The following is an 18,867-nucleotide window of genomic DNA, read 5'->3' on the forward strand; positions in this document are numbered from 1 at the left end:
CTTATAGCTGGATCACCAGGCTGCTAATTCAGAAAGGGGGGACTAGGAGAGAGAATCCAGGAAAGCAAACTCTCTCATCGTTGGACCCTGCAAACACCAACAAGCCTTGACTACCAGCAAGACTAAAGCCAATTATATGACATTGCCATAGAATCCCATCAATTGCAAATCCCTACCTAAGTGTGACACAGGGGCAGAGCCTGGGGTACAGAGTCACCGACCAGGAAGAGGGAGAGAAAAGAAAAAGGAAGAAGTTAACCTCTCAAAATCAAGAAAAATCCACAGACTTTACAACTTGATCCACTAATTTTTTTGTTGTTTGTTTCTTCTATCTTATTGCCTTTATTTCTTCCACCTCGGTCCTTCTATTCTCTGCCCATCTTATGCTTCCCCTTTCTTGAACTACACTACCCATGAGTGTTGCATTTTATTTCTCTTCTTCATCCTCACCCTCCTTTAAGGTTATACTCCAAAACACTTAACTCTCACTCTGTCCTCTTTTGTTTTTTTTTGTCTTGCTTTATTTTTTTTTCTCTTCCTATTTTCTTTCTTCCTTCATTTTTCTCTTTTTCTTATTTTTTCCTTTCTATTCGTTTTTTCTTTTCTCATTCTACTTTCCTCCCATATAATCCTCAATCACGAACAAATTAGTTAATTTGGGACTCAAGGCTTTTTTTGGGCTTTATTTCTCTTTTTTGCTTTTGTTTTTATTTTTTTCTTGTTTGTTTATTTTTGTGGCATTTTGGGTCCTCCCAGCCCAAGGTCTCCATTGTATTTAGTCTTCGCTCCACTTAATACAACAGATTTTTACTTATTATTTTTATTTTTTGTTCTTTATTATTCTTTTTTGGTCCTTTTTTCTGGTTCCCTCTTATCCCTCTCATTATATCTCTTAGTTGACCATCACTTACAAGCAAATCATCTTATGCTTGTCTAAGATTTTCTTCCTTTTTTTTTTTTTTTTTTTTGCATTTAGTAAGTCCCTACTCCCTTTTTTTTGCCCCTTGAACTCTTCACCCCAAATCAGGCCCTCCATTAAAGGCACGATATTTCCCTGAGGAGGGGAGAGGAGAGAAAGAGAAGAGAGAAAAAAGGGGGAAATAATAAATTATTACTGTTTTTTTTTTTTGTGGGGTGTTTTACCTTTTTTTATTTTATTTTATTTTTTATTTTTATTTTTATTTTTTTTTACTTTTTACTCTTTATTAATTCTAATTAGTGCTATCAACAAGACCACCCTCAGATGCCGATAAGAAAGAGGAAATCGAATATAATGGATACAAAAGAAAGAGAGGTAACACAAATAGATGTGGAAAAATCTATGGAGAAAAGACTTAACATATTGGAAGCCTTGGAGCTAAATGACAGAGAATTTAAAATAGAAATCTTAAAAATACTCAGAGATATACAAGAAAACACAGAAAGGCAATATAGGGAGATCAGAAAACAACTCAATGAACACAAAGAATATATTACCAAGGAAATTGAAACTATAAAAACAAATCAAACAGAAATGAAAAACTCAATTCACGAGCTGAAAAACGAGGTAACAAGCTTAGCTAATAGAACAGCCCAGATTGAAGATAGGAATAGCGAAATAGAAGACAAACAACTTGAGGCACAACAGAGAGAAGAAGAAAGAGACTCAAAAATAATAAAAAATGAGAAAGCCCTACAGGAATTGTCTGACTCCATCAGAAAGAATAACATAAGAATAATAGGTATATCAGAGGGAGAAGAGAAAGAAAATGGAATGGAGAATATACTCAAACAAATAATAGACGAGAACTTCCCAAGCCTGTGGAAGGAACTAAAGCCTCAAATTCAAGAAGCAAACAGAACACCAAGTTTTCTTAACCCCAACAAACCCACTCCAAGGCACATCATAATAAAGATGACACAAACCAATGACAAAGAAAAAATTCTCAAGGCAGCCAGGGAAAAGAAGAGTACAACATACAAAGGAAGGCCTATTAGATTATCATCAGATTTCTCAGCAGAAACTCTACAAGCTAGAAGAGAGTGGGCCCCAATATTTAAAGCCCTGAAAGAGAGGAACTTTCAGCCAAGAATACTATACCCATCAAAGCTATCCTTCAAGTATGAAGGAGATATAAAAACATTCACATATACAGAAAAGATGAGAGAATTTATCAACAGAAAGCCCCCACTCCAGGAAATACTAAAGGGGGTTTTCCAACCAGATTCAAAGAACAAAAGAAAACACCACAAGTAACAGCTCCACCAAGAACACAATAAAACCAAACTTAAACTGTGACAACAAAGGAAAAAAAGGGGGGAGAGGATGAAGATTAACAGTAGCAAAGGACGATGAAGTGCAGAAATACTTATAAGATAGGGTACTACAATGAATATGGTAGGTACCCTTTTCATTACTTAATGGTAACCACCCTTGAAAAAAATACCACAAAAACACTTGACTTAAAAAAGGTAACAACAGAGGAAAGAAGTATGGAACACAAACAAACAAAAACAAATGATAGAAAAACAAAAGAGAAGAATCAAACTAGATACAAAACTAACAGAAAGCAATTTATAAAATGGCAGTAGGGAACCCACAAGTGTCAATAATTACACTAAATGTAAATGGATTAAACTTACCAATAAAAAGACACAGAGTAGCAGAATGGATTAAAAAAGAAAATCCAACTATATGCTGCCTACAAGAAACACATCTAAGCAACAAGGATAAAAACAAATTCAAAGTGAAAGGCTGGAAAACAATACTCCAAGCAAACAACACCCAAAAAAAGGCAGGTGTAGCAATTCTCATATCTAATAATGCTGACTACAAGACAGAAAAAGTACTCAGAGACAAAAATGGTCATTTCATAATGATTAAGGGGAAGTTGAATCAAGAAGACATAACAATCCTTAATATATATGCACCAAACCAAGGAGCACCAAAATATATAAGACAGCTACTGATTGACCTTAAAACAAAAACTAACAAAAATACAATCATACTTGGAGACCTCAATACACCGCTGACGGCTCTAGATCGGTCATCCAAACAGAGAATCAACAAAGACATAGTGGCCTTATACTAAATACTAGAACACCTGGATATGATAGACATCTACAGGACACTTCATCCCAAAGCGACAGAGTATACATTTTTCTCTAGTGTACATGGAACATTCTCAAGAATTGACCATATGTTGGGCCACAAAGACAATATCAGCAAATTTAGAAAAATTGAAATTGTACCAAGCGTATTTTCTGATCATAAAGCCTTGAAACTAGAATTCAACTGCAAAAAAGAGGGGGGAAAACCCACAAAAATGTGGAAACTAAACAACATACTTCTAAAAAATGAATGGGTCAAAGAAGAAATAAGCGCAGAGATCAAAAGATATATACAGACAAATGAAAATGAAAATACGACATATCAGAATGTTTGGGATGCAGCAAAAGCAGTAATAAGAGGAAAGCTCATATCACTTCAGGCGTATATGAACAAACAAGAGAGAGCCGAAGTAAACCACTTAACTTCACACCTTAAGGAACTAGAAAAAGAAGAACAAAGACAACCCAAAACCAGCCGAAGAAAGGAGATAATAAAAATCAGAGCAGAAATAAATGAAATAGAGAACAGAAAAACTATAGAAAAAATCAATAAAACAAGGAGCTGGTTCTTTGAAAAGATCAACAAAATTGACAAACCCTTGGCAAGACTCACCAAGGAAAAAAGGCACAGGACTCAAATAAATAAAATCCAAAATGAAAGAGGAGAGATCACCACAGACATCATAGATATACAAAGAATTATTGTAGAATACTATGAAAAATTATATGCCACCAAATACAACAATCTAGAAGAAATGGATAAATTCCTAGAACAATACAACCTTCCTAGACTGAGTCATGAAGAAGCAGAAAGCCTAAACATTCAAAGAAGACTTGGTTCCTATTCTACTCAAAGTCTTCCAAAAAATTGAAAAAGAAGCAATACTTCCAAACACATTCTATGAGGCCAACATAACCCTCATACCAAAACCTGGCAAGGATGGCACAAAGAAAGAAAACTACAGACCAATATCTCTAATGAATACAGATGCTAAAATACTAAACAAAATACTGGCAAACCGAATACAACAACATATTAAAAAAATAATACATCATGATCAAGTGGGATTCATCCCAGAATCTCAAGGATGGTTCAACATACGCAAAACGGTTAACGTAATACACCATATCAACAAAACAAAGAACAAAACCCACATGATCTTATCAATAGATGCAAAAAAGGCTTTTGATAAAATACAACACAATTTTATGTTTAAGACTCTCAACAAAATGGGTATAGAAGGAAAATATCTCAACATGATAAAGGCCATATATGATAAACCATCAGCCAACATCCTATTAAACGGCATAAAACTGAGGACTTTCTACCTTAAATCAGGAACAAGACAGGGTTGTCCACTCTCTCCACTCTTATTTAACGTGGTGCTAGAAGTTCTGGCCAGAGCAATCAGACAAGACAAAGAAATAAAAGGCATCCAAATCGGAAAAGAAGAAGTAAAGGTATCACTTTTTGCTGATGATATGATCCTATACATCGAAAACCCGAAGGACTCCACAAAAAGATTATTAGAAACAATAAACCAATACAGTAAGGTCGCAGGATACAAAATTAACATACAAAAGTCCATAGCCTTTCTATATGACAACAATGAAATATTAGAAAACGAACTCAAAAAAATAATCCCCTTCACTATTGCAACAAAAAAAATAAAATACCTAGGAATAAACATAACAAAGAACGTAAAGGACCTATATAATGAAAATTACAAAGCATTGTTAAGGGAAATCGAAAAAGATACAATGAAATGGAAAAATATTCCTTGTTCTTGGATAGTAAGAATAAATATAATTAAAATGGCCATATTACCCAAAGCAATATACAAATTTAATGCAATTCCCATCAAAATCCCTATGAGATTTTTTAAAGAAATGGAACAAAAAATCATCAGATTTATATGGAACTATAAAAAACCCCAAATAGCCAAAACAATCCTAAGGAAAAAGAATGAAGCTGGGGGCATTACAATACCTGACTTTAAACTATATTATAGGGCCACGATAATCAAAACAGCATGGTATTGGCAGAAAAATAGACACTCAGACCAGTGGAACAGAATAGAAAGCCCAGAAATAAAACCACATATATATGGTCAAATAATCTTTGATAAAGGGGCCAACAACACACAATGGAGAAAAGAAAGCCTCTTCAACAAATGGTGTTGGGAAAACTGGAAGCCACATGCAAAAGAATGAAACTCGACTACAGCCTGTCCCCGTGTACTAAAATTAATTCAAAATGGATCAAAGACCTAAATATAAGACCTGAAACAATAAAGTACATAGAAGAAGACATAGGTACTAAACTCATGGACCTGGGTTTTAAAGAACATTTTATGAACTTGACTCCAATGGCAAGAGAAGTGAAGGCAAAGATAAATGAATGGGACTTCATCAGAATAAAAAGTTTTTGCTCAGCAAGAGAAACTGATATCAAAATAAACAGACAGCCAACTATATGGGAACTGATATTTTCAAACGACAGCTCAGATAAGGGCCTAATATCCAAAATTTACAAAGAACTCATAAAACTCAACAACAAACAAACAAACAATCCAATTAAAAAATGGGAAGAGGACATGAACAGACACTTCTCCCAGGAAGAGATACAAATGGCCAACAGATATATGAAAAGATGCTCAGCTTCATTAGTTATTAGAGAAATGCAAATCAAAACTACAATGAGATACCACCTCACTCCTGTTAGATTAGCTATTATCAACAAGACGGGTAATAGCAAATGTTGGAGAGGCTGTGGAGAAAAAGGAACCCTCATTCACTGTTGGTGGGACTGTAAAGTAGTACAACCATTATGGAGGAAAGTATGGTGGTTCCTCAAAAAACTGAAAATAGAACTACCTTATGACCCAGCAATCCCTCTACTGGGTATATCCCCAAAACCTCAGAAACATTGATACGTGAAGACACATGTAGCCCCATGTTCATTGCAGCACTGTTCACAGTGGCCAAGACATGGAAACAACCAAAAAGCCCTTCAATTGAAGACTGGATAAAGAAGATGTGGCACATATACACTATGGAATACTACTCAGCCATAAGAAATGATGACATCAGATCATTTACAGCAAAATGGTGGGATCTTGATAACATTATAAGAAGTGAAATAAGTAAATCAGAAAAAAACAAGAACTACATGATTCCATACATTGGTGGAACTTAAAAATGAGACTAAGAGACATAGACAAGAGTGTGGTGGTTACCAAGGGTGGGGGGGAGGGAGGACATGGGAGGGAGGGTGGGAGAGAGTTAGGGGGAGGGGGAGGGGCACAGAGAACTAGATAGAGGGTGATGGAGGATAATCTGACTTTGGGCGAGGGGTTTGCAACATAATTTAATGACAAAATAACCTAGACATGTTTTCTTTGAATATATGTACCCTGATTTATTAATGTCATCCCATTACCATTAATAAAAATTTATTATAAAAAAAAAAATAAAGGAAAAAAAAAATAAAATAAAATTTTAATCCAAATAGCCAGATATGGGTAGCAACTATATTGGACAGCACAGCATAAGAATGCCAGAATCTTCTTGGATTCTGCATGCCCATCTCTCAATTCATATTTGCATTTACATAGGGAAAAAGAAGGACATATTCAAACAACGAAAGAAATTACCCAATACAGAGGAAGCTGGAGATCATAAAGCATTCATTTCCTTCTATGAATCAAAAAGGGAAAAAATACAAATGTTTTTCAGAGAAAGCACATTCTCACAAGTGCTCTGGATCGCCTGTGAACCAGAATTTCACTCCCATTTATCTTCTGGTTCAGTGATTCTCAAACTTTAGCATAGATAAAACTTGCTGGCAGAGAATTGCTGGGTCCCACCCCTGCAATTTTATTTTAGTAAATCTGAGGTGGACCCTGAGAATTTGCATGTTTAGTACTTTCCTGGTGACGCTGATTTTGCTGGTGTGAGACTTTGAGAACTGCTCTAGGCTGATCCTTGGTGGGAAAGCTGACAGTGTCAGTCATGGTTTTACCTGTTGGAACTGCTGGTCCACTGCCGCTGTAGGAATATTCTCTCTGCCGGGGTTCATGTCTCCTGAAAAAAGAAAATTCACTTGCTTCCCCACCCAGTAAGAAAGAAAGCAGGCTTAAATTGAGTTAAACTTTTGTTAATGTAATAATTTTGTACATAAAGAGGGAAAAATACATATAGTGAGTAGGGAGAGAAATTCATTTGCAGGAAATATACTGCTCACAAAAATTAGGGGATATTTCAAAATGAATATGAAGCTATAAATGTACTAATGACTTTTGCTTCTCAAATATGTTCATAAATGACAGGGAATAAGTAATCGAGTGTTTTAATAATAGTAAAAAGAGACACTTGTTAAATTTTGAAGGATGTTTAAATATTTATTCAATAACATGTTTATAATTATATTTTAATGGGAGTGAATACTCATTGGAGATGCTGAGAAGATTCAGAGTCAAGTTGAAATAACTGAGAGGCTAATCCGAGAAGGGGATAATGAAGTAATTCTTCATCAGTTTTGAAGTAAATAAGAGATATGGATACACATAGTACATAGAGGTTGTTTCAGATAGGAGGTAGTTGTGCTATATCACTGAGATACAGACCAGAACAGGCAAGCCGTGTGTGGGGGCCTTTTTGGTGCATTAGGTTAATTTGGAAAGAAAGCTTGTTTGGAGAAGTCATAAAAATAAATTGGTAAGATTGGGAAGGAGTTAGCAAGAGAGGAATTTGGTAAATGGATTATTTGGGTTTAATTAGTATAGGGTTTTTTTGGCAGCATAATTGTGACTGAGAAAGGGGAAAAATGTGTTCTGATTAATGGGTTTTTTATTTTGGAAATTTAACATCTTTTCTTTTTTTGCCCTATTTTTCAATCTAAGCTTATCGCAGAAGAATTTTGTCTTAAAACATTTTCCAAGTTTGGAGCACAGCTTATACCAGGTAAATAAAAAAATTTTTGTAAAGGTAAATAAAATTTAATGAGTCCTTTTACCTGTTTGCAATAATTAATATACTCATACTAATTAGTGAGATTTACTAATTATTCTAGAGATATACGTAGACAGGATAAATTTGGATAATTTAATCTAGAGGAAATATGTATTTAAATTGTGATATGATAGTATATAATATTTTCTGATGAATTAATAACAATTTCTATTTCTTGTCTGTCTTATTAAATGAAATCTGTCTTAAATGAAAATTCCAGCATAATGATCACATTCAATAATATAATAATGATGGTGCTAGCTAGGTACAATTTATTGGGGTGATCATTTTTTAAGTTATATAATTGTCTAATCATCAGATTAGATACCTGAAATATAAAATAATGTTTATATACTGTAATTAAAATTAAATTATTTTTTTAAAAAATTAATAAAACAATAGTGGAGGAGGAGAAAATTAAGAGTCAGTTTATAAAATTAAGAGTCAGTTTAGTATTCTTCTGGTGCTGTACTAACAGCCTCCTAAACAGAAGCCTGGCTTTCTGGGCGTCCTCCCCAGTACACCACGGACCAGTGTCCTGACAGATAACAACACTCCGGCCTGGCCTTCAGCTGAGTGTTTCTGGTCAGTCCCTGTTCATAAGCAGCTTCCATCTCCGTTGGTTGTTGTGGAGCGCCAGCTACACACGGAGGTCTATGATGACCACATATCAATGGGCTGTAAGAAATGCCATCCGTGGGCGATACAGTAAAGATTTCCAAGACTTGAAGGATGGTCCTGGGGTTTAAGAAATGCCTGTAAATGAGCAACTGAAGCTTGATCAATGCCTTGCTATATTTCATGACCAAAACTATGCTGCTTTAAGGCAGTGTACTGAAACTGTTGGTTGAGTTGGTTGATAGGCATTAAATGTAGACTAATTATTTTAATGACTCCTTTTTAATGGTAGGTTCTGTTCCTTCTCTGGATGTCATTCAGTGACGGGCTCGCTCTCCTTTAATGAGGTAGAGTTTTTATAAGCCAGCACATCGACACTGAGTGAAACCTGCAGTGAGGCCAAGGAACGTGTGCTGTGACGCATCTGCACTGAAGGCCTCTGTTAAGTTCCACTGCTGGTGGACTGCTCGGTCTAGATCCCAAGGACATAAAATAAACATTGTAAAGGAAAAATAAATAAGTGAAATCTGTCTTGAAATATTCTGTATTTACCAAATGCTTACATGATATTCTGAGAACACAGAATGTTATAAAATGTCTTAGCTAAGTGTGTACATCTTTATGTAAAATATTTTTCTTTGAGAGAAATGCTATACTATAATTTAAAAAAAATCATTGTGAAGCCAGGTACCTTACCAAAGATATATATATATATATATCTTTATATATATATATATATATATATATTTTTTTTTTTTTTAATGTGGCCATCCACAGTAGAATATTTGTACCATTGTGGGATGGTTTTTACACCATGTTTACACACACACACACACACACACACACATTTATGTGAGAGAGAAATTAAATTTTTTCTCCATGAATGACTTAAGAATGGATTTCTAAAGTCAGGGGACATTATTTAAGATTTGAAGAGTATATTGTTTTTCAAACATAATTTCTTCCATATTCTACTGCATTTTGAGGTTGAATAATGTAGTAAAAATAAATATCATGAAATCAAACCCATATAAGCTGGAAGTGGTACGGCCATGCATTTTCAGGAAGGCCAGCTATACTTAGCTCTTAAAGACTCTCAGACTCGTCTTCTCTGTGTGACAGCCTGTCAGTTCCTGGAAAATCAATTCCCTCTAAATAAAATCCACAAGGACAGACATGGCAGAATCAGTATGTCTCTTCTGGCAATCAGAGTCAACTTTGTGAGAGGTCAAATCTTAATTAAAAGCCTCATTGTCACAAAGGCCAGAAATATGCCTTGTCAGCACATTCTTTCCACATGGGTAAGCCTACGTAGGAATTGGAAAGTTATTTTGTTGTAAGAGGAGTTGAAGGGATGAAATGTTTAATAGCCTGGGGCTAAAATACATGTTGTCTGGCTGATGGGCCTGTGAATATTTTGTGAGCTCCAACTGCCTATATTAAACTTCATCCTGCTGGTAGCCTGTCTCTGTGCCTGAGAAATGCTCAAAATGAGAGTTGTTCTCCCTCTTCTCTAGAAAGGGAATGGAACTATTCGGATAGTTTCTTGGGACTCTCTATTTTTCTGGTTTTGTACCTCTGGCCCCTTTTCTGGCATACACAGTATTTTTTGGGTGTTGTTAATAAACATAGCCAGGTTACAATGTTGTGACTTTTTATATCTGTGATCTGGATTAAGACAGTTGAACTCACACAGGGAAATATTTTTTCCCGTTTTTTAGTTCCTGGCAGGATACAGCTGGATTATGTGTTTGGAAAACCTTACACTGACATAATGTATCTCATATCTTCAACCTAAGTTACTAATGACTCTATGAACTGCCAATCAAATGGATAATATATTTTTTATTTTGATAAGAGTTTACTAAATTATATGATTAATGTGTTCATTATAAAAATTAAAAATTTTCTCTAAATCTTACCACATACTGTTATACATGTTTTTTCTGCAATAACACATGTGTAACAATTGAAAATTGGGGTTGTATTATAAAAAGAAAGGGTGAGAAGTATCAACTTCTAGTTGCTTTCACTTTAGTTGTACACTGAGCTCAAATGTGCCTTGACACGGGCACGCCAGTGTCCCCTTGCTCAAGCCAGTGACCTTAGGTTTTTCATGCCAGCCACATTTGGGCTCAAGCTGTAAAGCTTAGGTATTATGTAGGCAGTTCTCCCATTCCAGCCAATAGCCCCAAGCTGACCAGCCTGCATCATCAGGATTTCAAACCAGTGACCTCAGTGTTCTAGATCCATGCTTTATCTACTGTGCCACCACCAGTCTAGTGATGATAATTAAAAAAAAAATTTTTTTTTTATTTATTGATTTTTAGTGAGTGTGGAAGGGGGGGAGGGAGGGAGAAGGGAGGAAGAGAGACAGTGACATGGATCCGTTTGTGTATGTGCCCTGACCGGGGTCAGACTGGCAACCTCTGCAGTTTGGTATGATGCTCTAACCAACGGAGCCCTCTGGCCAGGGCAGTGAGGATCATTTTCTAATACATACAGCTAAATATTCCCTGAAGAATTGAGTTTGACAGTGGTATTCATTGTGAACTACCAGTTCATTTCTTTCTTCTTTCCCCTCCTAAAAAGGAAGAGTACTTGTTGGAAGAGATTGATGTAAATTGATTTAGCACATGATAAAATCCTGAGACAGCAGGCTGGGAGAGGCAGAAAGAAAGCTGCTACTTAGGCTGTGGGAGTTTGAGCTGAGAGATCCCGTGGCAGATGTGGAAAATAGAGGAAGGAGGGTTTTGGTAAGCGTTGATATAGACTATGCTCTTTGATCTCCTTTAATGCCTTTGAAAGATATAAATAGTAGGCTTTCATTTTAGTTACTTTAATTTAACTGTTTTTCTTGAATTGTATCATTGCCCTAAGGCTGAACCTTGTCTAGGTTTCAGCATAATGCTGCAGGGTTTAGCCTTGCATATAAATTTTTGTTTCTCTGATTATTTCTTTAAAATCAATATATAAACATTGTTCTTGATATAGCTAGCCCTCCAGAAAGTTTGACCAATTTATATTCCCATAGGAATATGCCTATTTCATGGGATCCTTAGCTAATGATTGTTTTAAAGTGTTAGCTCTTCAGTAAGTCTGTAAGTATAAGCATTCAGACTATATATGAAGAAAATATTACGCTGCTCATAGCAATAGAATTAATGTTTAACAGTTGTTCTTGAAGTTTATGTTCTAATTTTGAAAGTACTTTCTAAAACAGTGAATATTCTTTTTAAAATTTATCTTTAACAACTTTATTGAAATGTAATTCACATACCATTCAATTCACCCATTTAAAGTTTACAATTCAATGCTTTCTAGCATACTGGCAAATATGTGCAATTGTCACCCATAGTCAGTTTTAGGGGTGTGGTTTTTTTAATATGAGAAATTTCAGCATCTTCCAGGAGTGTGGCTTTTGCTTCTTTTAAGAAGTGGCTTTAGGCCCTGGCTGGATAGCTCGGTTGGTGCATCGTCCTGAAGCGGAGAGGGTGCTGGTTTGATACCTGGTCAGGGCACATACAGGAACAGAGCTATGTTCCTGTTTCTTTCCTCTCTCTCTCTCCCTTCCTCTCCCTCTAAAATCAATAAGTAATTTTTTTTAAAAGAGAAGTGGCTGTAGTAAAATAGTTATAACAAGGCAGTGTCATTTGCTAAGGAGTATATAATATGTTTAATGAAAAGTTTCAAATTAAATGATGTCTGCACTTATGAAAATGAAAAGGTTCTATCTTGAACAATTTTGAATTTAAGGTTTAACATACAGAACTCTGGAAAAAATTATTTGTATCTTTTCATGTAGCTAAAAGACCCGCCTCAGGACAAAGCTTGGCTTCTGTTGTGTCGGCTCAGAAAATTACAAAGCCTGCTGCAAAATACGGAGTGCCTTTAACATACAAGAAATATGGAGATAAAAAGTTACATGAAAAGAAACCACTCCAAAAATATAAACAGGTAGGATCATGTTACAAACTGTGTTATTAGTAACAAATTCACTTTGGCCTTATTTATTTATTTTTTTTTGCATTTTTCTAAAGCTGGAAACAGGGAGAGACAGTCAGACAGACTCCCGCATGCGCCCGACAGGGATCCACCCGGCACGCCCACCATGGGGCGGCGCTCTGCCCACCAGGGGGCGATGCTCTGCCCATCCTGGGCGTCGCCATGTTGCAACCAGAGCCACTCTAGCGCCTGAGGCAGAGGCCACAGAGCCATCCCCAGCGCCCGGGCCATGTTTGCTCCAATGGAGCCTTGGCTGCGGGAGGGGAAGAGAGAGACAGAGAGGAAGGTGCGGTGAAGGGGTGGAGAAGCAAATGGGCGCTTCTCCTGTGTGCCCTGGCCAGGAATCGAACCCGGGTCCTCCGCACGCTAGGCCGACGCTCTACCGCTGAGCCAACCGGCAGGGCTGGCCTTATTTTATTGTAGCTCAATTCAGTTATATTGATATTCATAGGATTGTTTTTATTTAGTTACTAGAGAACATTGCTGTTCTCTGCTTCACCAGTTTTCCAAAACCAAGAAGCCTAACAAAAGTAAAAAAGAAACATTTATTAACTAAAATAGTTGGTACAATAAAAAGATGTTATAAATGAAATAATATTTTAACAACCTAAGCAGAGCCATTTGTTTTTGTGCATAAAACAAATAAATATTCTTGATACATTTGAGACAATTGGGGAATTTTTGTATTTAAGAATTCACCAGCAGATAAATATAGCCACAAAGCCCACTCATAGTAATACATTGTCAGAAAAATCCCTTGTATTCTAAACTTCTAAGGGTTGTCCTGAGGTTCTGTTCTAAAGCCTGACTTGTCTCTGCGGACACTGTTGGACAGCTCTCTTACTTGGTGATTGTTTTCCTTCTAATCTTTTAAGACTGCTGAGGCTAGAGTAGAATGTGGAAGATATTCTCCTTGTCATTGCCAGACTTTCCTGCTTCCTGACCTCTCCCCTCGCCCATGCTTTGACACGTTTGCCACTTCCCCTCCATCTTAGGGTCATCTGAAGACCCTCGGTTTTTGACGAGTTTAAATACCTGACTCACTGTCACTCTTCTCAAAACTGTCATAATTCTTGGTGATTGCAGTATCCAAAAGAGATGACCCTTTGAATAGTACATGGCCTTTTATTTTCTCGATTGTTCTCTTTCGATGATCTTGTCTCCCACCATACCTTAGAACTCTCACCTGTAGTCATACCATCAAATTTGATATGATCAATAATAGCAACTATTTCATAGTCTCAATTATTTATATAAATATCCCACTCCCTGATTACTTTTTTTTTTTTTTGAGAGAGAGAAAACAGGAAGGGAGAGAGATGAGAACCATCAACATGTAGTTGTGGCACTTTAGTTGTTCATTAATTGCTTCTTATATGTGCTTTGACCAGGGGGCTCCAGCCAAGCCAGTGACCCCTTGATCAAGCCAGCGACCTTGGGCTTTAAGCTGCAACCTTTGACTCAAACCAGCGACCATGGGATCATGTTTATGATCCCGTGCTCGAGCTAGCAACCCTGTGCTCAAGCTGGTGCGCCTGCGCTCAAGCCAGTGACTTTGGGAACCAGGGACCTCAGCAGTCTAGGCCTGTGCTCTATCCACTGTGTCACCACTGGTCAGGCTCCCTGGTTACTATTTCCTGTGTTTTCTGCTCATTCCTAAAGGCTCTGCCTCCCAAACTTCTTTGTCTTATTTGGACCCATGGAACTTAGTAGTTTTTCACTATGCGAATCCTATTTTGTATTTTCCACTTCTGACTTAATTCCATGTTCTCACATTATAATAATTTTCAAAACCTCAACTCTCTTGCCCCTATATTGTTCTCAGTTTAAATTTATAACCAACAGTGTAAAGTGAACACCTTCTGGTGTTATATCTGGATAGCGAGGAAACAAACGTTTTGCCACACAATTAAGTATCCAAATTAAGGCGTCTTTAATTTAAAGCTGGTGATGCCGCACGGGAACTATAGTTACCAGATCATGCAGCCACAACCAACTCAGGGATTTGCTTTTAACGTAAAAAAGAAGCGGAGCGGGTGTGCGCACCTAGCCAAAGCAGGTTTACAGAGCGAAACAGGCTTTCGGTTATCGTTGGAACAATCTAGGGAGAGAGTGCTCAGCGAAGCCTTTTACAAAACGCAAAAGAATGCTCGGTCATCTTGGCCTTTTACAGAGGTTGTTAAGGCAGCATCCTGAGGGCTTATCTGGAATCCAGAGACATTTGGGAATATTTATGGCCTTTACAGAACTAACATGACTTTACACAACTCTTTTCATTTACTCATCTGCAAATCTTGCAAAACTTGTTCTATGGTCAGGGATGTGGTGTTTCTACATTTCACTGGCTACCCTTTTATATTTCCTCAGTCCATTTACTCTGCCCTTTTCAAGATGATGATTATGATGATTTTTTTTACCTCCTTGTTTTTCACTTCAGGCTAATGACCTTGCCTGAACAAATAGAAGCAATTGGAAGAAAATTTCCCTTCACTCCCAACACCACTTCTGCTGGTCAAGTCATATCTGTTTGAAATAGACAGCCTTTGTTTCTATTACTTTGGGTGGTCCGTTCTCAACTATATTTAACCGTGCGATTTGTGTACTGCTATTATTTTCACCTTCTAAAGGACTGTGGGGTCTCTTCTGCACCATTCTGTTTATCTTCTCTACGTGGTCATTCCTGTTATAAAAAAATACGTTATCTTAAGTCTCTCAAAAATAGTCTTTCCTTACCGTCCACATCTCCTTGCAGCTACTCCCCGTATCACTGCGTCCTCCACAGCAGAGCTTATGCAGAGCGCCGTCTGTGCTGTGTCCCGTGCCTGCCTTCCCATTTCTCTTGGGTTCATTCCAACCAGGGCTTTCTTGTCAGCTGTTACGGAACAGCTCTTCACTGGGGCTTCAGTGACCTCCAGATTGTTAAGTCCACGGTCAGTTGTCTTCTTCTTCTACCTCAGCTTTTGACTCACTTGATTACCCCCTCTTTCGTGAAACATTTTATTCACTGGAGCCCAAGGTATTACATTCTTCTGATTTTCCTCATGCCTGACTGTTTATCTCAGCCTCTTTTGCGAGTTCCTCATGTCCCTGATCTCTAACTGCTGGCACGCTTGACGACTTAGTCCTTGGGTATCTTTCCTCTTGTACTAGGCTCACTCTCTAATTGACAGCATCTATAGACCGACACTCAGTCCAAATCTGTAGCTTGGACTTCTTTCCTGAATCTGTCTAAACATCTCTAATTAGATTTGTGATTGGCCTCTCAGAATTAGCATGTGTAAAACTGAACTCCTGTGTCCGCCTCCTCCCCAAACTGATCTTCCTTATTTCAATAAATGGGAACTCAAGCCTTCCATTCTCATCAAAACGTTTTAGAGTCATCATTGACCAGCCTTTCAATATCACATCCTGACAACTCTGCTTTCGAAATTTATTCATGGTCTGACTATTTCTCATTATTTCTATCACCACATCAGTCCTCCCCACCGTCATCTTTCACCCGGGTTATAATAGTAATCTCTTAACTGATTTCACTGCTTTTAAACTTAACGTTTTTCAGTCTTTTATTATTTGAGCAGCCTAAATGCTTCTTTGACAACAAAGGTCAGCTTGTTGCACTTTCCTGTCCCAAACTTTCCAGTGGCTTTGTATCTCTGTAAAGCCAAGGTCCTTACAATGGCCTGCAGAGCCCTCGGATGCCCTTTTTACCTCCCTGAGCCTCATTTTCTGCTCCCCCTTGCTCTTCCTGGCCAGCTACCCTAACCAAACCTTGTTGCCCTTAAACATGTCAATCACTTAATGGGAAATACAAAAAAGCTTTTGTACTTCCTATTTTCTTTTCCAGGAGGACTCTCCCTTGAGAAACGTGTCGTTTTCTCCATTAGTTCTTTCAGGTCTCTGCTCAAGACCTAGGAATAGAACCTTCATGAGTGGAGACTTCATCCTTGATAAGCACTGTAGCAAATAACAACCATCACTCTACGCACCACCACAGTTCTGTCTGCCCAATTCTTTGTTTTTCTCCACGTTGTCACTACCTAACATTCTGTGTGTTATTCATGTATTTGCTTACACTGGTCTCCTCTACTGCAGTGCAAAAGCTTCATGAACGCAGGGATTTTTGTTGTTGTCCACTGTATCCTGGCAAGTAGTTCCTGGAAAGTAGCAGGTTCTTAGTAAATATTTACTGCATAAGTGAATTAATGAATGGATAAGTGAGTTGTAGCTCAGACTTTGTCAAGTGTCTCAAATGTTAAAACAATGAATAGAAACCAAAGTTTTTAGTAAAACCCTCTACAAAAGCCATTTTGTTATCTTTTGTAGCACTGTATAACTATTAAAAAATAAAACCTGGAGAGAAAAAAATGATGATGGTCAAGTCTCTTAAGAACACTGGAATGGGCCCTGGCCGGTTGGCTCAGTGGTAGAGCATCGGCCTGGCGTGCAGGAGTCCCGGGTTCAATTCCCGGCCAGGGCACACAAGAGAAGCACCCATCTGCTTCTCCACCCCTCCCCCTCTCCTTCCTCTCTGTCTCTCTCTTCCCCTCCCGCAGCCAAGGCTCCATTGGAGCAAAGTTTGCCCGGGCGCTGAGGATGGCTCTATGGCCTCTGCCTCAGGTGCTAGAATGGCCCTGGTTGCAACAGAGCAACGCCCCAGATGGGCAGAGCATCGCCCCCTGGTGGGCGTGCCAGGTAGATCCTGGTCCGGCGCATGCAGAAGTCTGTCTGACTGCCTCCCTGTTTCCAACTTCAGAAAAAAAAAAAATTAAAAACAAACAAACAAACAAAAAAACACTGGAATGTGTGTTTATTTCATAAGGTTAACAAGAAAATATGTAGTTTTAGTAACTATTTTGTTTAATTAGAAAGACAAGTAGTCTGCTAAAATTATTATCATAGTAGTACTAAAAATGAATATACAGTGCTCACAAAAATTAGAGGATATTTTATAGCTTCATATTCATTTTGAAATATCCCCTAATTTTTGTGAGCAGTATAATTCCTTTGGCTTCTCTTTGTAACCCAGAATTTCAAATTTAAGGATCTATAGAGCCAGGGTTCCTGGCATAAAAACCATATAAGGTATTTTATTTTGTGACAGACACGGAAGGAGTCAGAGAGAGGGGCAGACAGACAGGAAGGGAGAGAGATGAGAAGCATCAATTCTTCGTTGCGGCACCTTAGTTGTTCATCAACTGCTTTCTCATATGTGCCTTGACTGGGGGGCTACAACAGACCAAGTGACCCCTTGCTTGAGCCAGTGACCTTGGGTTCAAGCTGGTGAGCCTTGCTCAAACCAGATGAATCCGTTACTCCATCCACTGTGCCACAAGCTGGTCAGGCATCAGGCATAAGGTATTTTCATACAGAAAACATTTAAGCAAAGTACTAGCCTACCAAATAAATGTCATGCTCATGCTTATGTGTTGAAGACTTCAGGATTCAAACCTGCATTCAATATATCTTTCTCTCATAATGCTCCTAAATTCTGAGTCTGAGCTAAACTGGATTTAACACTGGATTCTGATTATACCCTGTATATACTCTTTCTTTCTCATCTTTGTTCATTACATACCCCCTTCCTCCTTTTAAATGTTCTTTTCTTTGCTGCTCTTTCTGTGTAGCTAGGTACATGTCACATTGATACTGGATTATTTTGTAAGTCCTTAGAGAGTAGAGTACAAAGTAAAGCCCATTTTTCTTCTTCCCTCAAATCTTATAATCCACATATAGAGAGAAAGGCCTGAAAAAAGGCATAAGGAGCAAGTTGTGTGATGACTGCTCACATTGTTAGCTCTGTATTAAAAAAGATAATGCTGGCATTGTGGCCTGGGAGACTGTCACGTTGGCAATGTGGCATTGCTGGTCAAAGTTATTCACTGATTTATGCGAGGTAAGAAACACCTCAAATACCCTTTGTTTGTTTTTATATGAGGCCTTTCTTGTTTCTTCTCTAATTGTGCCCCCCGCCAAAGGCCAGGAATATAATTTCTTATTTGAACTGCTTTAGCACCTTGTGTTCTCTTAATTCTTTTTGTATTAGACTGACAGCTCCCTGAAGTTAAGAACCATGTTTTATATATTTTGCACAAAATAAGTGTCTAATTTTCTTTTATAAAAAAGTCAATAAATTATTGAATA

At 37.6% G+C, this 18,867-nt stretch overlaps 1 protein-coding gene across 7 annotated transcripts in view; it reads left to right on the top strand.

Annotated features, from left to right (window-relative positions):
- Window positions 1-18,867, top strand: part of NEK1 (NIMA related kinase 1) — a 162,938-nt gene that overhangs the window by 43,294 nt on the left and 100,777 nt on the right. For all 7 annotated transcript variants that reach the window (XM_066279324.1, XM_066279363.1, XM_066279381.1 and 4 more), the window contains 2 exons: window positions 7,995-8,055; window positions 12,527-12,678. In XM_066279324.1, coding sequence (XP_066135421.1) covers window positions 7,995-8,055; window positions 12,527-12,678 — 213 coding nt within the window. The remainder of the gene's footprint in view (window positions 1-7,994; window positions 8,056-12,526; window positions 12,679-18,867) is intronic.

This window comes from Saccopteryx bilineata, chromosome 1 (genome assembly GCF_036850765.1).
Source record: "Saccopteryx bilineata isolate mSacBil1 chromosome 1, mSacBil1_pri_phased_curated, whole genome shotgun sequence".
Classification (NCBI taxonomy): Eukaryota; Metazoa; Chordata; class Mammalia; order Chiroptera; family Emballonuridae; genus Saccopteryx; species Saccopteryx bilineata.